The following is a 21,571-nucleotide window of genomic DNA, read 5'->3' as shown; positions in this document are numbered from 1 at the left end:
ATCATCATGTTCGACGAAACACATTCTCGCTTTCAGGGGGGATCGAGAGAGAGAATGTGAAGGGACGACCTCCAGGGTTTTGTTTCCATATTCATTTTTGTGATTGTGTTCAATTTATGGCAAGAGACCAGAGTTTGCCGCTTGGAACTGCTCGTATTAGATCCTTTTTTGTGAATATGTTTATTTAAAATTTTTTAGAGGTCCATTTAAAGAAAACCCAGGAGTAAATAATAGGTCGGGGTAACACAGATACAGAAAAGCAGTGAAGTTAATACAGCTACAGGTGATACCCGAAGACATCGCTTTAGGGAGCAGTGGTTCTTAAGCTGGGACATGCACCATAATCTCCTGGAGGGATGGGCCCCACTCCCTGAGTTTTGGATTCCATAGGTCCAAGTTGGGGCCCAAGAATCTGAATTTCCAGCAAGTTCCGTGTGACAGCTGCTGTTGGGAACCCACTTTGAGAACCACTGCTATAGGATTATACTCTCATGGTCTCTTGCCCATGCCTGGCCCAAGAAGAACTACCCGGGAAGGTTAGCTTTTTACCTTGTCTCTAGAGCCCCATTCAACCCCCAGACTGCTTCCCTTCCATTCCCAGCAACACAAGCTCCTTCTGGGGGTCGGGGCTACTCGGTGCTCCCTACAAAAGCACCTGCCTCCTGCTTTCACTGGGAGCCTAAATCGCAAAAGACAGCGGTCTGACATACATGTGCACAGGAACCTGACCTTGGCGGAGGAGCCCTCCTTGATAAGCCTCTGGTTTAGAGAAGAGGCACTTGGTTTGTGGCTCTCTGAACAAGCTCATATTTGATAGCCCTGCAGGGCAGAAATGGTTTGGGGCTGGGCTGATGGGGCTGGGCTGCAGGAGGCCGATTGGTTGTAGCCCTTCAGACACAACCCTACCTGAGCCTGCATGCCCTTACCTGGTCCCAGCGGTGGTGGACAGTTCCCTGGAGACACAAAGGCAAAGCCACCTAGAGCCTGGGGCTCTGCCATCAGACGGACCCAGAGCCGGATCCTAGCGGGGCTGTTTGCTTGCTGAGCACACAAGAGTCCACTTTTGACCTTTCCTATGTTTCCACCGCTCATACATAAAAACAGCCATGAAAGGAGATCTTTTTTAAGGTTGTTTGGAAGAATAAATGTGAAGGTGAGTGCCCTAGCCCACAGCTTGATACATGTAAATGCCCCGCCCTGTTATTCGGGTGCTTTTAAGGGGAGTAACGGCATGAAGTCCCTCTAGCAACTCTAGTAACCATGGGTTGTGGGTCGGCACTAGTCTAGAAACATTCACCTTCAACTGAAAGCTTCCATTCATTAAAAGAGACTTATCTCCATGGAGGCTCTGGGCCTCATTTCCTCCAGGCGCCCCTACTTCTTCCATGTTAAACAGACGATGATTCTGCACTTGAGCCTGCAAATCTGTGTGGCACGCGTGGAGCCCTGGGCTACACTTGACCCAGAGCCTTCCTGAGCTGTCTGTGAAATCCTTGAATGAAGCAAGCAGTAAGCAGGATTTCCCCCTCACCACTGAGCAGCTACCCTCTCTCTCTCTGGTAAGTTCTGCTCTGGCACCTGATGGAGGACAGGGGACATCGAAACATTAGAACCAATGCATCCATGAACTTGGTCAGACTGGGCAAGTGACGTGGCCTCCCTGTTTTCAGGTCTTCCATGGAAAATTAAAAAGACCTGCTTTAAAGACAATCAAAACAAGAAAGGCCAGAACTCATGCAAACACCTTTCTAGCTTTTTGCTAGAAGTAAAACATGTTTTCCAAATCCCGTTTTCACCTGTCTTCAAGAATAAAGGCAAAAATGCATTTAGGAACACCACCGCATTCCAGCCTCTGAGGAGGAAGCCATGTGATTACATATCCCCAGTTACCATGCCCATTGTCAAGTCAGCCTTAAAAACGTAAGTATGTCATTTCTGACTCTGAGCCCTAAGCATGCACGTGGTCTGCGCCTCACCTCCTCCACATGTTACGGTGCAGGGGAAGAAGTCGGTTTGCCTCCACTGATGACTGATTGGCTGGTAGAAGAAAAACTGGACCACGCTGTCCTTGGCCACCGTGTACCTGGTCTGGACAGAGAGAACTGTGGTCAGCGTCTACGTACGACGAGCCAGCGCTTCCCGCACCTTTCCACATGCGATGAATCTATTTCACTGATACGGACCATCATTTATCGATCACGACACACTGGCACATGAAGATTCCAAAAATTGTGATATGGGACAACATTTCATTGAGGTCTGTCATCCATGGGGGCACAGAAGATCTTCAGCCCGTCTCCCTGGAGTCATCTTTCCAGATGACTCCATGCCTGGGAGTGAGTTCTCAAATGTGTCAGGTAAACTTGCTTGTTTAACTTCTTTTTTCTACCTGATACATCTGATTTTAATTTCTATGGAGCCGGGACTGAGCCAGTCTGGGCTGGTCGGCAGCACAGCACAGAACTGGGATTCTTACACTTTCGTAATAACATCTTGAAGCAAATCCTTCCAAAAAGGTCTTCTGAAAGCACAACTGCAAAAGCTCAAATGTACACAAATACATGGTGTTTACACACGAGCGTTCCAGCATCTAGTCAGAGAGGAGGAGGGGCACCCGTGCGAGCGAGGAAGCAGAGGGAAGAGGGAACGTACCACTGAAGGACCACACTCAAGCAGCAAGTTCTCCCCCCAGGTTTTTCTTTTCTTCTCTCCTGACTGAACAAACGAATGAACTGAGGGAAACTCCCAGAATATAACAAAAAGAGAAAAAGAAAGAGGAAAATAAGTTGAGTTCAGTTCTTGCAGGATGGACCCAGAAATGCCAACACACATACGGAGTTCAAGCCAGAGACACCCAGGAAATCATGAAGAGGCAGTATTTGATGATATAATTGCTGAAGGTTTCTCAGACCTTGAGAAAGACAGGTGGACTCAACAAAAGTGTCCAGCAAGTTCTGAGCAGACATTTTAGAAAAGTACAACAGCCAGGATAAAGAAAAATCATGTTATTGGGAAGAAAAAGACATGATTATCTATAAAGCAGTGAGAATCAGATTGGAGTCAGATTTCTCACAGGAAACACTGGATGCAGGAAAGCAAAATCATACCCTCAAAGCGATGAGGAACAATAACTTTTCATCTCGAATTCTGTAAGTGATTAACCAACAATCAAACACCAATTATCGATCAACAAAAAATCTATGATCAAATTATCATCATAGTCAGTGAAACAAAGATATTTCAGACAAAAGATGACTGAAACTTGACCACTTGAGACCCTCACTGGAAAAAAAGAGAGAGAGAGAGAGAGAAAGAAACTACGAAAAGGTACCAAACAAGAACTAATATAAAAGCAGAAGATAAATAAATAAATAATCATAAAAGCAGAAGGAAGGAAGGGAATGCAAGAAATGGTAACAATGAAATCACTCAGGAAAGCTTATTCATAAAGGTAAATAAGAGTTAACCGAAAAATAAGATTTTGATATATCTAATTATAAAACAGTATAAAAACTCCAGCATGAGATGTGTTGTTGGAGAAGAGAAGCAAGGACAGGTGGGAGGTGGGAGCACAGCTGTCACAGAGGCATGAAACACTTGTAAAGGGTTTTTCTCTGGCTATGGAAGGATGTCTCTGATGAATCCTGCCAGAGAGAGCAAGTCAAAACATTGCCTAAAATATTTCTTAATGTATTTGAAGGCACCAGACAACTACCGTACTAGTGAACATTCACAGCGCCAAGATTCCAGACACAAAGGAAGCCCAGCGAGGTGAGCATAACACTTGGCACCCCCTTTGGCACCATGTTTCTGCTCCAGGCATTTCCCGTCATGCAAGTAGTGACTGAGTGGCTGAGAAGCTGCTGTCATCAGACTGTGGGGCCAAGACCAAACACTTGAGCTCAAGATCCACTGAAGCCGGAACGGTACCACGAAGTGCCCCAGGCGCGCCACTGAGACCCTGAAAAGCTCTATCTTAGGAAAAAGTGTGAACTGGACGTGGACCAATTTCCAAAGGGAATGAAGGCCAGGTTCAAATTATTTCAATTCCTTGTTGGCTGAAGGTAATTGGCTGCTAACGTGTCTTCCAGAAGCAGAAATTAATCCTGTCTCAAATTATATCTGTAATCTCCTCACCTACTATATATAGCAAAACTGAAAACCAGGCCCACAAAAAAGATAAAATTTAGTAACAACCGAAAAACACGGAGCAATAGACTATAAATGGAATTACAGAACATCCAGATATCGGCATCACCTGATAGAAATTTAAACACCTGGGTACACCGCCACTGCCCCCTGCGACTCTAGGTTTGGCTTCAGATGGTATTTCACAATACTCCCTACCAGTCCCAGGGTCTTAAAACATCACTGTTAGCACACGGCTCACTCCTAGGGCTCTGGTTTTTAGAGTCTGGGCTAAGATACCATGGTTAAAATGCTTAAGAAACTAAATGACAAGATGGAGAATTTCACTAGAAACAAAGAAGCTACAATAAAAATAAAATGGCCGGGGCGCCTGGGTGGCTCAGTTGGTTAGGAGTCTGCCTTCAGCTCAGGTCATGATCCCAGGGTCCTGGAATCAAGCCCTGCATCAGTCTCCCTACCCGTCTTTCTACCCTCCCCTCTGCTCACATGTGTTTGCTCTCTCAAATAATAAAATAAATAAAATCTTTATTAGATAGAAATAAGTAAGTAAAATGTCAATTCTAGAAGTATGAAGCATCATAATTTAAATTGGTAGCTCAATGTATAGATTTGACAGTGGATTAGACTGGAGTTCAGCAAACATTTTCATAAAAAGCCAGATAGTAAACATTACAGTTTTCAGGCCATATTGTCCCTACGGCAATTATTCAAGGTGGCTGATATAGTGCAAATCAGCCACAATCCATAAACACATAACTGTGTTTATGTCCCAATAAAATTCCACTTACAAAAATAGGTCATTAGCTAGCTGGCTAGGATCTGCTGGCCCCTGGATTACACACACTTAAAGAGAGAACCAGTAAAAGGACAGAAAAGGAGGTAGAAAGTAGACATGAGAGATAAAGGTATAACCATAGTCCCAGACAAAGAACACAGAGAATGGGACAGAAACTGCATCTGCAGAGGCAATAAATGAGAATCTTCCAACACTGATGGTGGATCTCAAGCCAGAGTTGTGAAGCACCATGAACCTCAAGCAGAAGAAAGCCACTAATTACAACACAGTCAAACCAATGACAACCAAAGCCAAAGAGAAAACACTTAAAAGCAGACAAAGGAAAAGACCCATTAGCATCTAAGGCACTGAAATAAGACTGACACCTCCCTTCTTAACAGAATTACTGGAAGCCAGAAGACAATGAAGAGGGATCCTCAATGTTCTGACAGAAAATAGTTTCATAACAGTAAAATAGTCATGTCACTAGAAGTAAAGACCCTAAATGTTAGTGTTCCTAACAAGCTAGCCTCAAGGATAAATAATTCAAAATTAACAAGAATAGAAAAAAATCAGGCAAAGGTACAGTCACAGCACCGGTTTTGTCATATCTCTTATGGTAACTACTGGAATGAGCCAACAAAAACCAGTAGGCTATTATTTTTAATAAAACCATTAATAATAACATGATCGATGTGACATATCGACAGTGCCCAACGACAGAAGATGATGCGTCACATCTTCTACTATCTGCTATGTTCTGAGCCACCAGTTAAGGTTCAAAAGATTTCCAAACAACTGACATGATATAGACGATGTTCTTTGACTACAGTGGAATTAAGCTACAAAATAATAACGAGATTCTGGAAAATTTCCATGTACTTGGATAAGACACTTCTAATTATTCCATAAATCAAAAACTATATCGCTATGAAAATTACAATACAATTTAACTGAATGATGATGGGAAAGATTTCCTATCAAAATTTGTAGGACGAAATAAAAGGCATGCTTGGAGTGAAATTCATAGATTTAAATACATGTGTTATGGGGGGGAGAAAAGGATGAAAATCAATGACCTAAACAGCCAACTCAAAAAATTAAAAAGGGGGAGTGGACTTGGGTGGCTCAGTGGGTTAAGTCTCTGCCTTCGGTTCAGGTCATGATCTCAAGGTCCTGGGATCGAGTCCTGCATCAGGCTCTCTGCTCAGCGGCGAGCCTGCTTCCCCCTCTCTCTAACTCCCTCTCTGCCTACTTGTGATCTCTGTCTGTCAAATAAATACAATCTCTTTTTTAAAAAAGTTTAAAAAGGAACAGTTTATTGAATCCAGAAAAACTGGAAGAATGGAAATAATAAAGATAAGAGTGGACATAAATAATATGGAAAGGAAACTACTTTAAAATAGGCTATAAAGCCAAAAGCTGTTTCTGTGAAAAGTCTGATAAAAGTTACAGCCCTCCAAAATGATTGATTAAGTTTAAAAGAAAGTAGGGACGAACAGTCAGTATCAGGAATGAAAAAAAAAAGACTCACTACAGATTCTGGAGACAATGAAGAAATAGTAAGAGGATATCATGAAAAAAATCTCTGCCAATAATTTTTAAAAACTTAGCTGAAATACAGGCACACCTCGGCGATATCATGGGTTAGCAAATATCACAATAAAGTTAGTCAAATAAACTTTTTGGCTCCCCAGTGCATACAAAAGTTATGTTCACAACATGATACAGTGTATTAAGTGTGCAGTAGCATCATGTCTAAGAAAACAATGTATGTACCTTAATTTAAAAATACTTTATTGCAGAGCATCTACTCGGCTCAGTCAGCCGAGCACGCACCTCTTGATCTTGGGTTGTGAATTCAAGCCCCATGTGGCATGTAGAGACAACTTAAAAATAATAATCGAAGAAAAATCTTTTAAAAAATACATTATTGCTAAAAAATGCTAACCACCATCTGAGCAAGTTGTAGTCACTGATCACAAACCACCATTGCAAGGACAGTAATAATGAAAACGTTTGACATATTGTAAGAATTATCAAACTATAACACAGAGACATAAAATGAGCAAACGCCATTGGAAAAATGGTGCCAATAGACTAGTCTGAGTCAGGATTGCCACAAACTTTTGCAGCAATTTGTAAAAGAAAAATACATATATCTATGAAGTATAATAAAATGAGGTATGCTTATAGACAAAGTCCTTGAAACAAAACTGACACAAAAGGAAACTAAACATCTGAATAGTCTGTATATTTTAAAGACACTGAATGCATACCCCTAACAATTTCCTGCTGAATATTTCCGGATATTTAAAGAAGAAATAACTCCAATTTTATACAAACAGTTGCAGAGAATAAGAACTGAGGAAATAATTCTAACCTTGTTTTATAAAGCCAGTATAAATTAATACCGAGACCTGATATGAATATGTTACAAGAAAAAAAAACCTATCCTGGATATAGCTACCAAAAAATCATAAATAAAATAATTTAAAATTATACCCACTGACATATAAAAGGATAATTGTCTTTGTTAACAATAAAATAATAACTACTAATAAGTAAATGCTACCAATATAATAATGATAGTGACCAAGTGAAGTTTATTATGGGACAGTAAGATGGGTCTAACATTTAAAAATGAATGTAATTCAGTATATTAAAGGAAAAAACAAACTAAAAACTAAAGGAAAAACATATGATCACTTCAAAAGATGTAGAAAAAGCATCTGATAAAACTCCATACTTACATATGACAACGGAAACAAAGTAGAAAAAAGGTTTCTTCTTTTTAAAGATTTAATTTATTTATTTGAGAGAGAGAGAGAGCATGAGAGGGGGAAAGGTCAGAGGGAGAAGCATACTCCCCGCTGAGCTGGGAGCCCCATGTGAGACTTGATCCCGGGACTCCAGGATCATGATCCAAGCAGAAGGCAGTCACTTAACCAACTGAGCCACCCAGGCACCCCGAAAAAAGATTTCTTTCATCAAATAAAATACCTATCAAAAATTCTATAGCAAACATCACACATGATGGAGAATTAGAGTTCTTTGTCCCTGAAATCAAGCATGAGAATAGCTGCTGTCACTGATTCTATTCAATATTATATCGAATATCCTACACAGTATAAGATAGCAAGAAAAATGAATAAAATATACAAGGATTGGAAAAGAAGACACAAAATTACCATTATTTGCAAGTGTCATAACTGTGTATGTACCTAATCCAAAAGACTCTATAAACTATTACTATTAATAAGCCAATACACTAAGAATACAGTGTCAATATACAGAAATCAATTAGATTTCCATAACTTTGGCACAAATAAATAGAAAGTGAAAAAAATACCATTTACAATAACATCAAAATAACAATCAAACAACTGGGAATATATTTATAAAAGATACATGACATAAACTTTAAAAATTAGAAACATTACTGAGAGAATTTTTTGAACTAAATAAATGGATGGACATATCATATTTATAGATTGGAAAATTGGTATTGGAAAGTTTCCTGTTCTTTCCAAACTGACATATATATTCAAGGCAATTTCAATCAAAATCCAAAAGAATCTTATAAAAACGGACAGGCAGACTTAGAAGTTCATATGGAAATGCAAGGACTCAAGACTATCAAAGATCATCTTTGAGAACAAAGTGGGAAAACTTACCAGTAAATATCAAGACTGGTTTTAGTGGTGCAATAATTAAGTTACAATGGAATTGCACAGACAGATCAATAAAACATAAGGGAGTCCAGGGACAGACCCACACATACAGTTTGGCTTTAAGACAAATGAAGAAAGGACTGTGTTTTCACCTAATGGTTCTGGGTCAGTTGGATAGTCAGGTGCAAAAAGACATTAATTCTACTTTACAACGTGTGCAAAAGTCAGCTCCAGGTGGATTACAGCTCGTAATATGACAGGTAAAACAACACGTCTTCCAGAAGCAAACACAGGATAGTTTCCTGACCTTTAATGAGGCAAAGATTACCCAGCATACAAGTACAGACAGTCCAGCATATAATTAAAAATTGATAGCTTACACTACAACAAAATTATGAGCTGCTCTATGGGAAAGCTGTGTTAAGTACATGTAAACAGAGAAAAAAAAAAGATTGAAAATAAAATGAATTGAGAATTGAGCTCTAGAAGCTAAAAATACAAAACCAAAATAAGTCCAAGTGAAGATAAACAAAAATAAAAATTTATATAAATTGAATAGTTTTTAAACTCTGAGTTAATCAGATGAAAACCTGGTTCTTAGATGCCTGAGAGACAAATCTTTGGATGGTTTGAAAGAAACAAAAATTAGACAAGGAACCAGCGGAAAAGACATAGTTGCAGGTACAATGAGTTTTTTTAGTGATAAGATGATACTCTGATTACACTTGAAAGAGTTCGGTGAGCTAGATACTTCACTAGCAAGATATAAATTTCAAAAATTTATTTAGCGTTCAAAATTCGGACCCCCCCAAAATCAATAAATCTAAGAGGGACTGAAATGGTTTGCTGGGTCCACCCATTATCACCAAAAAGAAAAAGATTTTTTTAAAAAAAGTAAGAAAAAGAAAGAAAAAAGGCATTAAACCCAGATGTTTTCCTTAAAGAGATGACCTGATTGGAGCAGAGGCATTTAATTGCTGACCAGTACCCACTTCCCTTTCCCATCCCGCCGAAGGCTCACTCTTGTCCCAGTGCTCATTCCTCTCCCCTGATGAGTCTTTGGTAGCGCCTGAGGGTCCCACGTGATCATGGCGGGCACAGCTGCCTCGCCAGATGTGGGGCCCATGAGAACGTGCCTCTCGCTCAGACGACCGCACACAGTGTACCTGACCAGCGGTGCCCGTCCCTGGTCCCACTCCCTGTGGCTGCTCCCACCCAGGAGGAGGCCATTTCCTGGGAGACTCTGTGTCACGTGATAGATGACTTTGGCTCGGAGCCACCCCTGTAGCCTTGCTGAATTCTCTAGAACCGCTCTGCAATCCCAGACGCTCGCACCCGACTGTCCTCGCGTCCCTCCTCACCCAGCTGCAAAGCTTCACAAGAAAAAAAAATCCTAACGGGCATGCGGACCTTGTCTTCTCTACACGGTAGCTTTCTCCCCCAAAGGCAGGGCAAGGACATGTGCAAGTTGACATGTGACATTGCATCTCTTTGGGTAACGCCCTATCGGGTGGGGACATGGTCCGTCTTTCAGGGGTCCTGTCCTTCAGACCCATCTCCTCCATGGTGGTTTTCCACCTGGGACATTAGAGTCCGGGAAGGGGGGACACGGCTTGGATCTGCGTGTGTATGTCCCCATCCTGTCCTTGGGCCCAGAGCAGGGTTCCTTGTCCCTCCAGCCTCTGGGAGGACCGCAGGGCGCCTCCGAGTCAGTGAACTCCGCGGCGCGCTCTGCCGGCCAGCGGAGGGGGCTCCTCCGACGACCTGCCCATCCCACTCGCTGCTGGCGCTGCAGGCTCTCTGCGGCGTGGCGGTGACTCCTGCCCACCCCCGGCCTGGCTTACAGCCCCTTCCCCAGGGAGACCATACACTCTCCTGCCCAAGCCAGGAGGGCTCTGACAGTGGAAGGAAAGAACTAAGCCAGGGCCTCAAGCATAACATGGGTCTTTTGTGAACAAACTAGGACGTATGGAAACTCTACCCTTACCCCTCCGCGACAGGGTCATCTTGCCCCCACTGGGTCAGCCCCTCCAAGCTTGGCCAGCGAGGAGCACAGGGAATTTTCCAGATACCTTCCATGCCGCGCGTAAGGGCCGAGAGAGCCTCCAGGGAGCTGTACCCACCCTCAACCTGCGGCTACACACTTCAGGACACTAGAGCCCAATTCATCCTGAGGGGGCTTCTCCAGGTTGTGGCCGATGGAAGTAGATCCCCTACAGGGCACCTTCCTCATTTCTCGATGGAGAGTGGAGCAAAAGCTTCTTTTCTGACTTTGAAACCTTGGTTAATGGGCTTCTCTGCTCTGGAGAGGGACTGCCCTCATCACATGCATCTCAGCGCCTTGCCTCCTCCTGCCATCTCCCCGCACATCCTTGCTGGACCCCCGCACTCCAGGCCACGCTCCTCCAGAGCACAAGGCACAGAGGACACGAAGCCCACGGCTCAGCCTATGGGGGGATGGGCATCCCCTCTCTCCTGAAGAGGAAACCCTGAGACTCTGTGTCCAAGCTTGGCCTTGACCCTGATGGGAGCTGAATCAGTTCAGAAAAAACCTTACTTCCCTCCATCAGTCTGATGCTCCAGACATAAGTCTGAGCCCAAGATGAAGAAGGAGAGGGAGAGGAAGAAGAAGGAGAGGGAGGAGGGGGAACAGGAGGAGGAAGAAGATCCAACCTCAATAATCAAAAGCTGAACATGAGTGCGTGTGTGCGGGTTACACATCGAGCTCAGCTGTGCGTTCTGGTAACTCCCGGAACAGTATCTGAACCGCTTTCACCACGAAACTTCCCGCAACAGCCCACATGACAGCAAATGTCAGGTGAGGCTCCCAAAGTCTCCGTCTCCGTGGTTAGCGGCAAACGCTCGGGTGGAGGGGAATTCTGACGGAGAGGCAGGATGAAACAGGTAAACTTGCTTTTCCGTCAGGCACTAGGGCTTGAATGGTGTCCCCCCCACCCCGAAAGATTCGCTGACGTGTTCACCCACGGCTCCTCAGAATGCAGTCTTCGTCAGAAACAGGGTCTTTGTGGATCCAGTCAAGATGAGGTGAGGCCATCAGGGTGGGTCCAACCTAGTAGGACGGGTGTCCTTAGAGAAAGGGGGAGCTCGGCCTAGAGACAGACGCGCACGGTCACGGCTGAGGGAGAAGGCCTGAGCACAGAAGCGGCTGAGGGCGTGAGGCGGGAAACACACTCTCCCTCCGCCCTCAGAAGGAACCAGTCCTGCCGACACCTTGATCTTGGGCTTGCAGCCTCCAGAGCTACGAGTGCGCGACGGTCTACCATCTGTCACTGAAGTCACCCAGCAGAGAGCGTCTTTGCAGTGGCCTCAGGAAACTGATACAGGCACCGACCCTAAAAATTGCGTCTTGCGGTGATTTGAAATACCTGTGAAGGCCGCTGGGCAGTCACCATCTGCACCACCCGGCAAGGCTATAGCCCGTTCTTTGATCAAGGAAAACAGGCAGTTTCAAACCCTCGCATCCCTACATCAGGGAGCTGCGCTATGGAAACTGCCCCGAGAAAGAGAGATTGTGCGAGGAGAGAACGTAACGTGTACCCAGAGCCGAGGTTGGGGACACAGAAGGCAGAGGCTCGCCTCGCTGAACACGAGCGGGAAGAGCATCAGAAAACAGTTTCCTACAGACACACAAAATACGCGACCGGGAGGAAGAGGAGAGACGTCTGGAACACAACGGAAGATTCCAGACCACGAGGAAGAGGAAATGTTTTCTCTCCCGGAAGAGGGAGATGTTGTAAAAGAGAGGGAGAGCTACCGCGGAGTTAAAAATAGTGAACCATGGAAAGAGATGTCTTTCCCAAAGCCATTTCATTTTGCTCTCGTGGGCACACACTTCAAGTTCACATTCACAAGGGTCTACTCACAGATGCACAGTTTCCGTAAATTCTCACTGAACAGACAGCGCCTTTCCTACCCTCCCATCAGCAGGGCATAGGGCACGAAGTCCTTGTTCAGGACTCTCTACTGCTACCTGGTGGCAGCATACACACATTTACAAAGCGAAATAATACTTCAGGGGCTCACACGCAAAACACCGTGACCCGGCAGTGCTGTGACAAAGGCCATCCGTGAGAAATCATTCGGGAAAACAAGAAACTATAATGAGAAACCCACTGGGAAGAAAAATAATATGCCATTTTCAAGAATGGTCCAATCATGAAAATGCAGCTTCTGAAAAAGTCGAAAAAAATTTTTTAGTCTCATCGGTGCAGTGACTTGCCAGGCTTTACAATCTGAACAATACAACAAAACGTATCCCACTGATGTCTTGGAAGTCACTCACAGTGTCAGAAGAGAAGGGTTTTCAACAGTCCATTTATTAAAAGTCCACGAAGTAAGGTCTCATCTATGAGCAAATGGAAGAGTGTGCCTCAGTATCCCTCGACGCACCCAGGGCTGGGCGCTGGGTAGGCAGAGCCTGTCTCCATTATGCAGGCTCGGGCTGAGTCAGGTGTTCCATTTTTAGACCAACGGCTCTTGGTTGATGGGAATGGGAAAGAGATACAGCGAGACACATGGCTGACCGCCATCGGCGACCGGACCTGCAGTTTTAACCTCCCACTCAAAGTACAGCCATGATTCGACTGCGTGATAAACCTTGAAAACAGGAGTGGAAGCAAAGCTCCCCACCTTAGCAATAACACAGGCAGGGTCATACTATTGTGCTCCCAGCGAAAGAAAAGAAAGAGAAGAGAGGAGAGGAATGGAAAGGGGAGGAATGGAAAGAGGAATGGAAAGGAGAAGAGAGAAGAGGGGAGGGGAGGGAAGGAGAGGGGAAAAGAGGAGAGGAGAGAAGAGGAGAGGAGAGGATAGGGGAGAGGGGAAGGGAGGGAAGGGGAGAGGGGAGGAGAGGAGAGGGCAGGGGAGTGGAGGGGAGAGGGGAGGAGAGAAGGTAACCAATGGAAAAGTGTATTTCCTAGAAACCTACACTATTTGGGCAGGCTTATAAGTCAGGGGAAAAACAACATCAGAGTCATTCTTGCATCATTACCATGTCTGATTTTGCCAAATTCTCTCCCACCAAGTGCACACAGGATTTGTGGAAGTGATGGCGGGAGGCATGAGAATCAGCCTCCAGTTCCAGAGAGTCAGACAGCTGTGTGTACCGCCTTCTCTGATGGAGATAGAGATATATATATATCTTCAAGAGAGATCAAAAGCTTCCCGGGGATTGAAGCGAAAGCCCAGGATTGTTTATTAAATCTCAGGAAACCAGAACCCAGAGTGGAAAACAGAAGACAGTACTAATTCAGACTCATCAACGTGCTACTGAAATGTACTCCGTTAAGAGGGAAACATGTCATTTGGGCAAGAAAGTGTAAAATAATTTTTAATTCTGCAAGTGATATAGGGCTGTATCCTTCTATTTAAGAATTGTTTTAAGTATTGGAATGTTCTAAGTAAAGCTAAGGTCATGCCCCCAAAGCACTAACCCCCTCTAAAAGAAGCGTTGTTTTTTCATGTTTTCAGTGTGGGGTGTAACCAGATCTTTAAAAAAATGCGTACACACACACATGCAGAAATATACGGTGTATGTGCGCGTGCATGGTTAAGCGTGGAATCAATAAACAATATTCTTTCCTGCTGATACTACAACCAAACAGTGTCTTGAATTGGTCATTTTTTAAAAGATTTTATCTATTTATTTGACAGAGATCACAAGTAGGCAGAGAGGCAGGCAGAGAGAAAGGAGGAAGCAGGCTCCCCGCTGAGCAGAGAGCCCGATGTAGGGCTCAATCCCAGGACCCTGAGACCATGACCTGAGCGGAAGGCAGAGGCTTAACCACTGAGCCACCCAGGCGCCCCCAAATGGTCATTTTTGTGGCTATTCTTCCCCTTCCATCATTTTCCTAACACGTCCTATGCAGAGATCTCCAAGTTGACTTGAGATGAACACAGGTTGTCTAAGGAGGAATTAAACGAGGGCAGAAAAAAAAATAATAAAGGGCCTGTGGGCACATGTGCGTTACTGTCTGCAAATCAGATGGGCAAACCCTAAGGGAGCAAAACAAGTGAAGAAGGCATGCATAACGCACCAGAGAGAAAGAAGGAAAGACAGATGATAGCTCTGGCTTCCCCAAAGCCTTTCCCACTGCTATTGTCCAAGAATAACCCTGGGTTGATGCTTTAAGGGTCTGACACAGAAGTCACTTAAAGACCTAAGAATGGCAGGTAATGTCTGAATGACAACCTCGACATGTGTGAAATGACGCCCATGCCTCCAATGTTGGGAACACAATAGGGAGCGGTGTGGACCACGGCAAATGAGACTGTGTGCCCTGATGGGAAAGCTGCTGGCCTCCAGCGGCAGCCAGCTCCTGCCATGACCACCGGCAAGCAAGCAGTCAGATCTTCCCATTTTTAATGAGAAGTAAGGGGAAAAAACTGGCATTTTTATGTTACTATCCTTGATTTTTAAATGTTGACCATTTAAAACTCAAAATTTCAAAGCCACAACACTGTGCAGTTCAACACTTGGCTGGCCACGTGGCAGGCTGAGTTGGGAGCATGGACACGGGTGTGTGACCAGGAACGTTCTTTGACAAGGGACTGCGTTGCACACAGACAGTTCCTTTGGAAGGCATTGGGTCTTTGATAGGTAAGGCCATTCCTGGCAATGAGAGCTACTTGCTTTCCTCCATTTCCATTTGGAAGGAGTTTCTGGAAAGGGATGGGACAAAACAACCCATGGAAACACCCTTTCCTTTTCTCATGTCTGAGATATTTTGAATTTTACCAGAAGAATTTTCACACTGTGTCACTTGGAACTATATCAGCCACTGCTCTCCATATCCACTGACTGAGGACAGATGCTCCCCGATTCCCCCGGGAAGGGGACACAGGCTCCTGATTACACACAAGAAGAGTTCTTAGAAGGCTCCCTGGTGACCACGGCCGACAAGCGTGCGTAATGAGACAACTGAGAAAGCAAAGAAGGAAGGGAAGGGCCGGGTGTCCGGCTCCTCTGTTGTGCTCTGCCAGGGGAGAGAGAGAACACACAGCGGCATGGGGACCGTTTAACCGTGGACCATTTTCACCGAACTCTATCTAGAGGCTGAACACCACCAGAGTCTACCGATGCGAAAACAATCTCACCCCTGCTCGAGTGAAGTTTGTTTCTTAACTAGTGGGGTCGAGCAGCAGACACCGGAGAGAGATGAACAAAGTTCAGGAACCCACCACCGTGTTGGAAGTATCCATGATACACTTTGTGCAGAAATTATGACTGATGACTTTCTGCGGAACACACTGCACATTCTGGAAATTCAGGATGTGCTGAGCTTACGAGGCAGGCCCCTGGCAAAGGGGCTTCTCCTACCTTGAAGATGAAATCAGCCATCAGAGGTCCTGGAATCTTAAAGGTCTGCCTCTCTGAGCCCCTCTGAAATTCAACTGTGGTGTTTTCTATGACAAAAACTCCCGGGCTATTAAAGCTGTGTTCTTTTTTGCTTCCTTGAAGTGTCTTTGATTCAATAACTAAAATTTAAAAAGAGAATTTAAATGAGAAGGCTGTCTTCAAAGCATTCTATTTCAAAAAATAACTCACTACAGATATCAACGTATGATATCAACATAGGATGAAGATATTTACTCGGTCTGCATTGACTCGGGTTGGTGGAACACACGTGTAAGCTTCTGAGTTGTCCGCAGCTAAACCAGATGGGTCCCAACCACATTGGTTAGGCCCAATTAGGTCTTCTCAACTCTTTGGAGCCGTTTCTACAGGGGAAAGAGAAAATGTCTCTTTCTTCCTATTTTTTCATGATGCTGGTGTTATTCAAAGTAAAGATATGTTCCTCGTTTGATCATTGTTGGGAAGATCTTAAACCCAGTCTTTTATTTAGACAAACATCACCATGAATTTTGAGTTTGCTTTCTTAAAAATAATAAACTTTTTGTGATTGAAATAATCAGAGATTCACAGGAGGACACCAAGATAGTAACGAGGTCCTCTGTAGAGTTTATCCAGTCTGACCCAAAGGCATGGTTACATCTTATGTCACTAGAGTATAGTATCAATGCCAGGAAATTGTCATTGGTACAATGTGAGCATTTGTACCACTTTCCACGGCATCTACTACACATCACTGTGATCAAGATATGGAACCCTTACATCACCACCAAGATCTCTGTCCTACCCGTTACTGCTTTATTCACATTTGCTTTTATAGGAACAGAAGAGCTTTTAGATCTCCTACAGAAAAATGGTCATGGTTTAACCTAAATAGCATTTCTACTTTATTTACACTAGATCTTAGCTAAAAAGCCAAGAAACGATCTACTTTATTTAAATGATTTTTCTTTCCTCCTTTTTTTCCCCTTTCATTGTGTAAATATCACCATCCTTGGTGGATCTGGTCTGAGGTTGAAAGAGGCAATTTTTGTAAAAAAACAAAAAACAAACAAAAACAAAAAGAAAAAAGCCAGGCTAGGGGTTGGGGCACCTGCATTTCTGACCCCAGCTCTATTTCCAAGGCTTGGGCTTTCGCTGCCTTATTTCTAAATGTGGCCTCAGAGCCACAGTCCCGCGGGCGCTCTTCTACTCTGAAACCTACACTTGGTTTGTGGCTATCAATGGCTCTTTGACCACCTTGAACAAAGGACACAACAGAACCCGAACCCCAGGAAAGCTGATGAAACACAAAAAAACCGTCTGGCACTGGGGCCTGCCATCTGCATGTGGCTGTTCTTAGCTCTTTTCCATTGATTTCTCTCTGCCCCGGGACCACCTACCGGAATCCAAGCGTCCCCGGACAGACTGTGTAACAGGCATAAGGAGACATCCCTGATTACGCCTGACAGGCAGGCTGGGAAATTTTCTGGGAACCCTCCAAGGCTGGACAGGAGCTCCTTGATCTGCAGGAATCATTAGTGGTCGAAGAATACTGCCGGCTACTCACAGGCACATGGAACCCCAACCACATTGGCCCTGATCTCCATGACCGCAGTAGATTTTTGGAACGTGTGAGATTAAATTCATTTCCTAGTTCCAATGAAGATATAAAACGGAGTGTTATAAAGTGAGCTGTCAGGAAAAATGAGAAGGGGAGCCAGAGATGGTAAGAAGTCCGTCCCCGGGAGGATTATCCCTCTGACGGAAAGGAGCAGACGCTGTGAGCATTGTGGCCTTATCAGGGACACGGAGGGAAGCTGGACAAAAGCCATCCTCCCAGAAGGCCTGCAAAACACCGGGCTTCTAGGCTGAGTTCAGCCTGAAATGAGCTGACTAAATTCAAAAAGTGTTCTGTGCTGGGGTCAGGATTGCACAGCCTTCTGGGCCACAGCGTCCCGAGTGCCATCAGACCGCAGAGCTACGGTGGGATGTCAGAATCTGGGCGGAATGAAGACCAGTAGGACAGCCACCCTCTAAAACCAAAGGCCAGCATTTCTGTTAGTCCAGTCCTCGTGTTTTGTGTTTTGGTGTCAAGTCTCTTTTATCACTTTGAACGGCGTCCAAGACCTTGAATGGCAAGGACATGAGAGCTCAAGGAGCAAAGCCAGTTTTCAAGTGCATGTGAAGTATCCAAGTCCAATATCCAATTATCCATATGCTTATGATAAAATGTCTTCATGGCTATAACTTCCAAAAGGCTTCCAGCTCTGTAGGTCACAAACACTAGCATACACAGGCGGTGGAAGCCAGGGCCTCTGACCTCTGTTGTGTAACGGGGTCAGAAGTAGGTGAACAGAGACAGGAGAAGTGATTTGATGAAGGCAGAGTTCACGGATACAAATGATTCTGACAACTGGGTTGTCAAACAAAGCCAGTGTGATGAAGCTCTGGGTGAGGCGGAGGTTTTCAGTTTATGACGTCTTGGCTTCTCAAGTCTATTGCTGACCAAACATACTCAACGCTGAAATTTTGCTACAACAAAATCTCTTTTGCAGGAATCTTCTTAGGGCTTCCATTTTTGAAGTGTTAGGGAAATTCGGGACTATGCCATTGGGTTAATGCTGGGGCCAGGCATGGAATAGGATTGGGAATTTAGGATCTATACATCTCCAGGCAATAGGTAAGATAGACATTCCACTCCGTGGCAAAGAAAGTGACACTAACATTATGGGGTGTTCTAAGTTCTTTAGGATGTTAGCCTTTTGGAGAGCTGTAGTTAATACAGATCTTAAAAGTATGATTTATTACAGCCAAGTAAGCTTTATTTCAGGAACATATCTTCGTTTCAAATAAAAAAAATTAAGAAAACAGTTGTATAAATCAAGAAAATAAAACCACTTCTATATTTAGATGTTCAGAAATGTTAATGAAACCCTTTGAAGCCAGTTCGGTTCATCGGCGGAGAAGGATAACTTGCGGGAACCCTTCCAGAGCCCACTGCAAGATGGTTCAGAGGAGAAATATTCCAAGCAACAATTCTGTCACCTTTGGAGACACGGCAACATTTCTGAGCCCTGTTCTTGGAACAGTGCCAGTTTTGAGTATAAAGTTTTGCTTAATATGCCAGAACATATTTGCATGTAAATGAGTATGTTGCCACCACATACTCGTCTTGGCTTACTCTGTTTGCTGTCTATGTCCTCTGGTTTGGAAGCTGAATTTTGGGGAACTGCCTTTAGCATCATGAGAAAATTGGGCCCAGTCACTGAATATTTTTTAAACATCTTTTTGATACGCCATAAAATCCACATGCCGTAAAATTCGCCCATTTATAACCCAGCTTAAGGATTTCAGTATATTCACAGAGCTGTGAAAATATCACGAGATCTAAGTTTAGAACATTTTTGTCATCCCCAAAAGAAACCCTATACCCGCTAGCAGCCATGCCCCCGTCTCCCCACCAACCCGACTTCCCCCAGCCCCAGGCAACCACCAAGCTACTTTCTGTCTCCATAGATTTGCTTATTCTGGACATTTTATATAAGTGGAATCACATGTGGCCTTTCGAACTGGCTTCTTTCACACAGCATCATGTTTTCAAGGACCATCCATGGGGAGCGTGTGTTGTGCGCCATATTTTACTCATCTGGCCATCAGCTGATGGACTTGGGTGGTTTTCACTTTGGGTTTATTATGAATGGTGCTACTTTTAAGATTCAACGGTCCATATTTTTGAATCCCAAACCATATGTGCCAATGGGAGCCCTCCAATGATTTACAAAATTTGGATCTGAATGTTTTTTTTTCCCTATTTTCAAAAATCAAGTTCATGCTTATAAGGATGAAAATTTACTCTCATCAAGAGATGTAGGCTTTAAGCCATTTTACAAACCTTTGTAAAAGTTTTGCTGTTTCCTTATAGAGAAAGCCTTGAATACAGTGTCCAATATAGGACTGTAAACATTATAGTATTTTAGTTAAAAAAAAAAAGTGGTCCCACCCTTTTAGTCCTAATTGATAAAATAAAGTTATGGGTTAAAAAAAAAAGGGGGGGGGGCTTTCAAACAATGGTTCACCCTTAGTGCCCCAAAGATATTCTCTTGCTTCTCTGATAGAGATCACCATGTACTACAGAATTTCTTGTTTTTTCAAGATTTAAATCTACATTAACTTTACTTAAACATTTTAACTTAAACTTTTCTCAAAGAACATTTCTGGTTGGAATATTACTATGGAATTCAAAATACACAAACACACACACACACTCTTAAAAACTACCAAAAACATTTGATGCTTGTGGCCCAGAGAAAATTTTACAAGTCCAAAATCTTTAAAAAAAAAAAAAAAAGATAAAAAGCCAATCTATGTAGCACTTTGGTCCCATGGACCTTGATTTGCATAGCTTTAAAATAGTTGTTAAGCACTGTTTTGTACTTTTATGGAAAGAGATGGCTGAACTCAGTACACTTTTTCAAGGCCAGGGAGCCAGTCTTGGCGGAGACTGATTCTCCTGTGAAAGAAACAAGAAAGTCCTGCCTTTGGCCACAAGGAGACCTTGGGAAAGAGACAGACAAACTGCTCTTTCCTGTTCTGTTAGGTCCTAAGAGACCAAAGAACAAAGAGGAGACGCCATTTGAGTTTGGCCAAAGAAACAATATAGTGGCAATCTTCTATCAATTCAAACTCCATATTCTGGGAAACCAGTGTTTATTTTCACTGTCCCTGGACCTGAAGTTGCAATGTGTTGGCAACAAAGCTTATACTTTTCAGCTATAATCACTGATATGGTTCTGTGTTTTAAAAAAAAAAAAAAAAATTTTTTTAATAATTTTTGTCCCAAACCTTTGGAATTTCCAGAAAACTCTTGAATACTATTCTACTCTCCCCATAAAAATAGTTTATTTCCCATACAATTTGATTTCCACTCCCATGAGGAGATTAAACCCAAACTGGTGTATTTCCAAACACTGGGACATGAGAACAGAAAAATTCACGGTATTGATCATTCCCTAGTGATACAGATAATTTCAGAGTGACTGGCAAAATCCTTGAGATATTTTCCTATCTACCCATTAACACAAAGAAAGATTTTTTTTTCTTGCTAAATAAACTATCAGGAAATAAAAACATGTTAGGATAAATTGTACTTACAAAGATGTGCTGGTCCTTTCACTGTAATTCTTACACTTCGACTTCCCAGAGGAACAGCAATTACATTTTCTTCCCCTAGGAAAGAATGCGGGACAAATGTAGTATAACTTATTCAAGAAAGGCCTATCAAGATAAGCAAGTCAATCAAAACCAGGAGCATTTGCAACTGCAGAACAACTACTATGCATAAGCCATATTCATACTACTATAATTTCATTTAAATGTTTTAAAATAAAAATATTAAAGAAAAGTTTAATTTAAAAATAGTTTAATTTAAAATAGTTTAATTTAATAATAATAATAATTTAATGATAATAAATAATAATATATAATAATTATAATTAATTATATAATTAATTATATAATACATTATTTATAATTAATCATATATTATATAATTATAATTAATTAATTATATATGATTAATTATGATATATAATTAATTATATAATACATTATTTATGATTA

The 21,571-nt window shown here is 43.0% G+C and overlaps 1 protein-coding gene across 1 annotated transcript in view; it reads right to left on the bottom strand.

Annotated features, from left to right (window-relative positions):
• The window catches only part of ADAMTSL3 (ADAMTS like 3), a 333,555-nt gene that overhangs the window by 132,524 nt on the left and 179,460 nt on the right, over positions 1-21,571 (bottom strand). Inside the window, exons 8-10 of the mRNA XM_032836843.1 lie at positions 21,104-21,178; positions 15,938-16,095; positions 1,977-2,088 (exon numbers count right to left, since the gene is read on the bottom strand). Of these exons, the coding sequence (XP_032692734.1) occupies positions 1,977-2,088; positions 15,938-16,095; positions 21,104-21,178 (345 nt within the window). The remainder of the gene's footprint in view (positions 1-1,976; positions 2,089-15,937; positions 16,096-21,103; positions 21,179-21,571) is intronic.

This window comes from Lontra canadensis, unplaced genomic scaffold, assembly GCF_010015895.1.
Source record: "Lontra canadensis isolate GAN:19392208 unplaced genomic scaffold, GSC_riverotter_1.0 scaffold94, whole genome shotgun sequence".
Lineage (NCBI taxonomy): Eukaryota > Metazoa > Chordata > Mammalia > Carnivora > Mustelidae > Lontra > Lontra canadensis.
The sequence above is the reverse complement of the archived record's forward strand: the minus strand, read 5'-3'. Positions and strand labels throughout refer to the sequence as shown.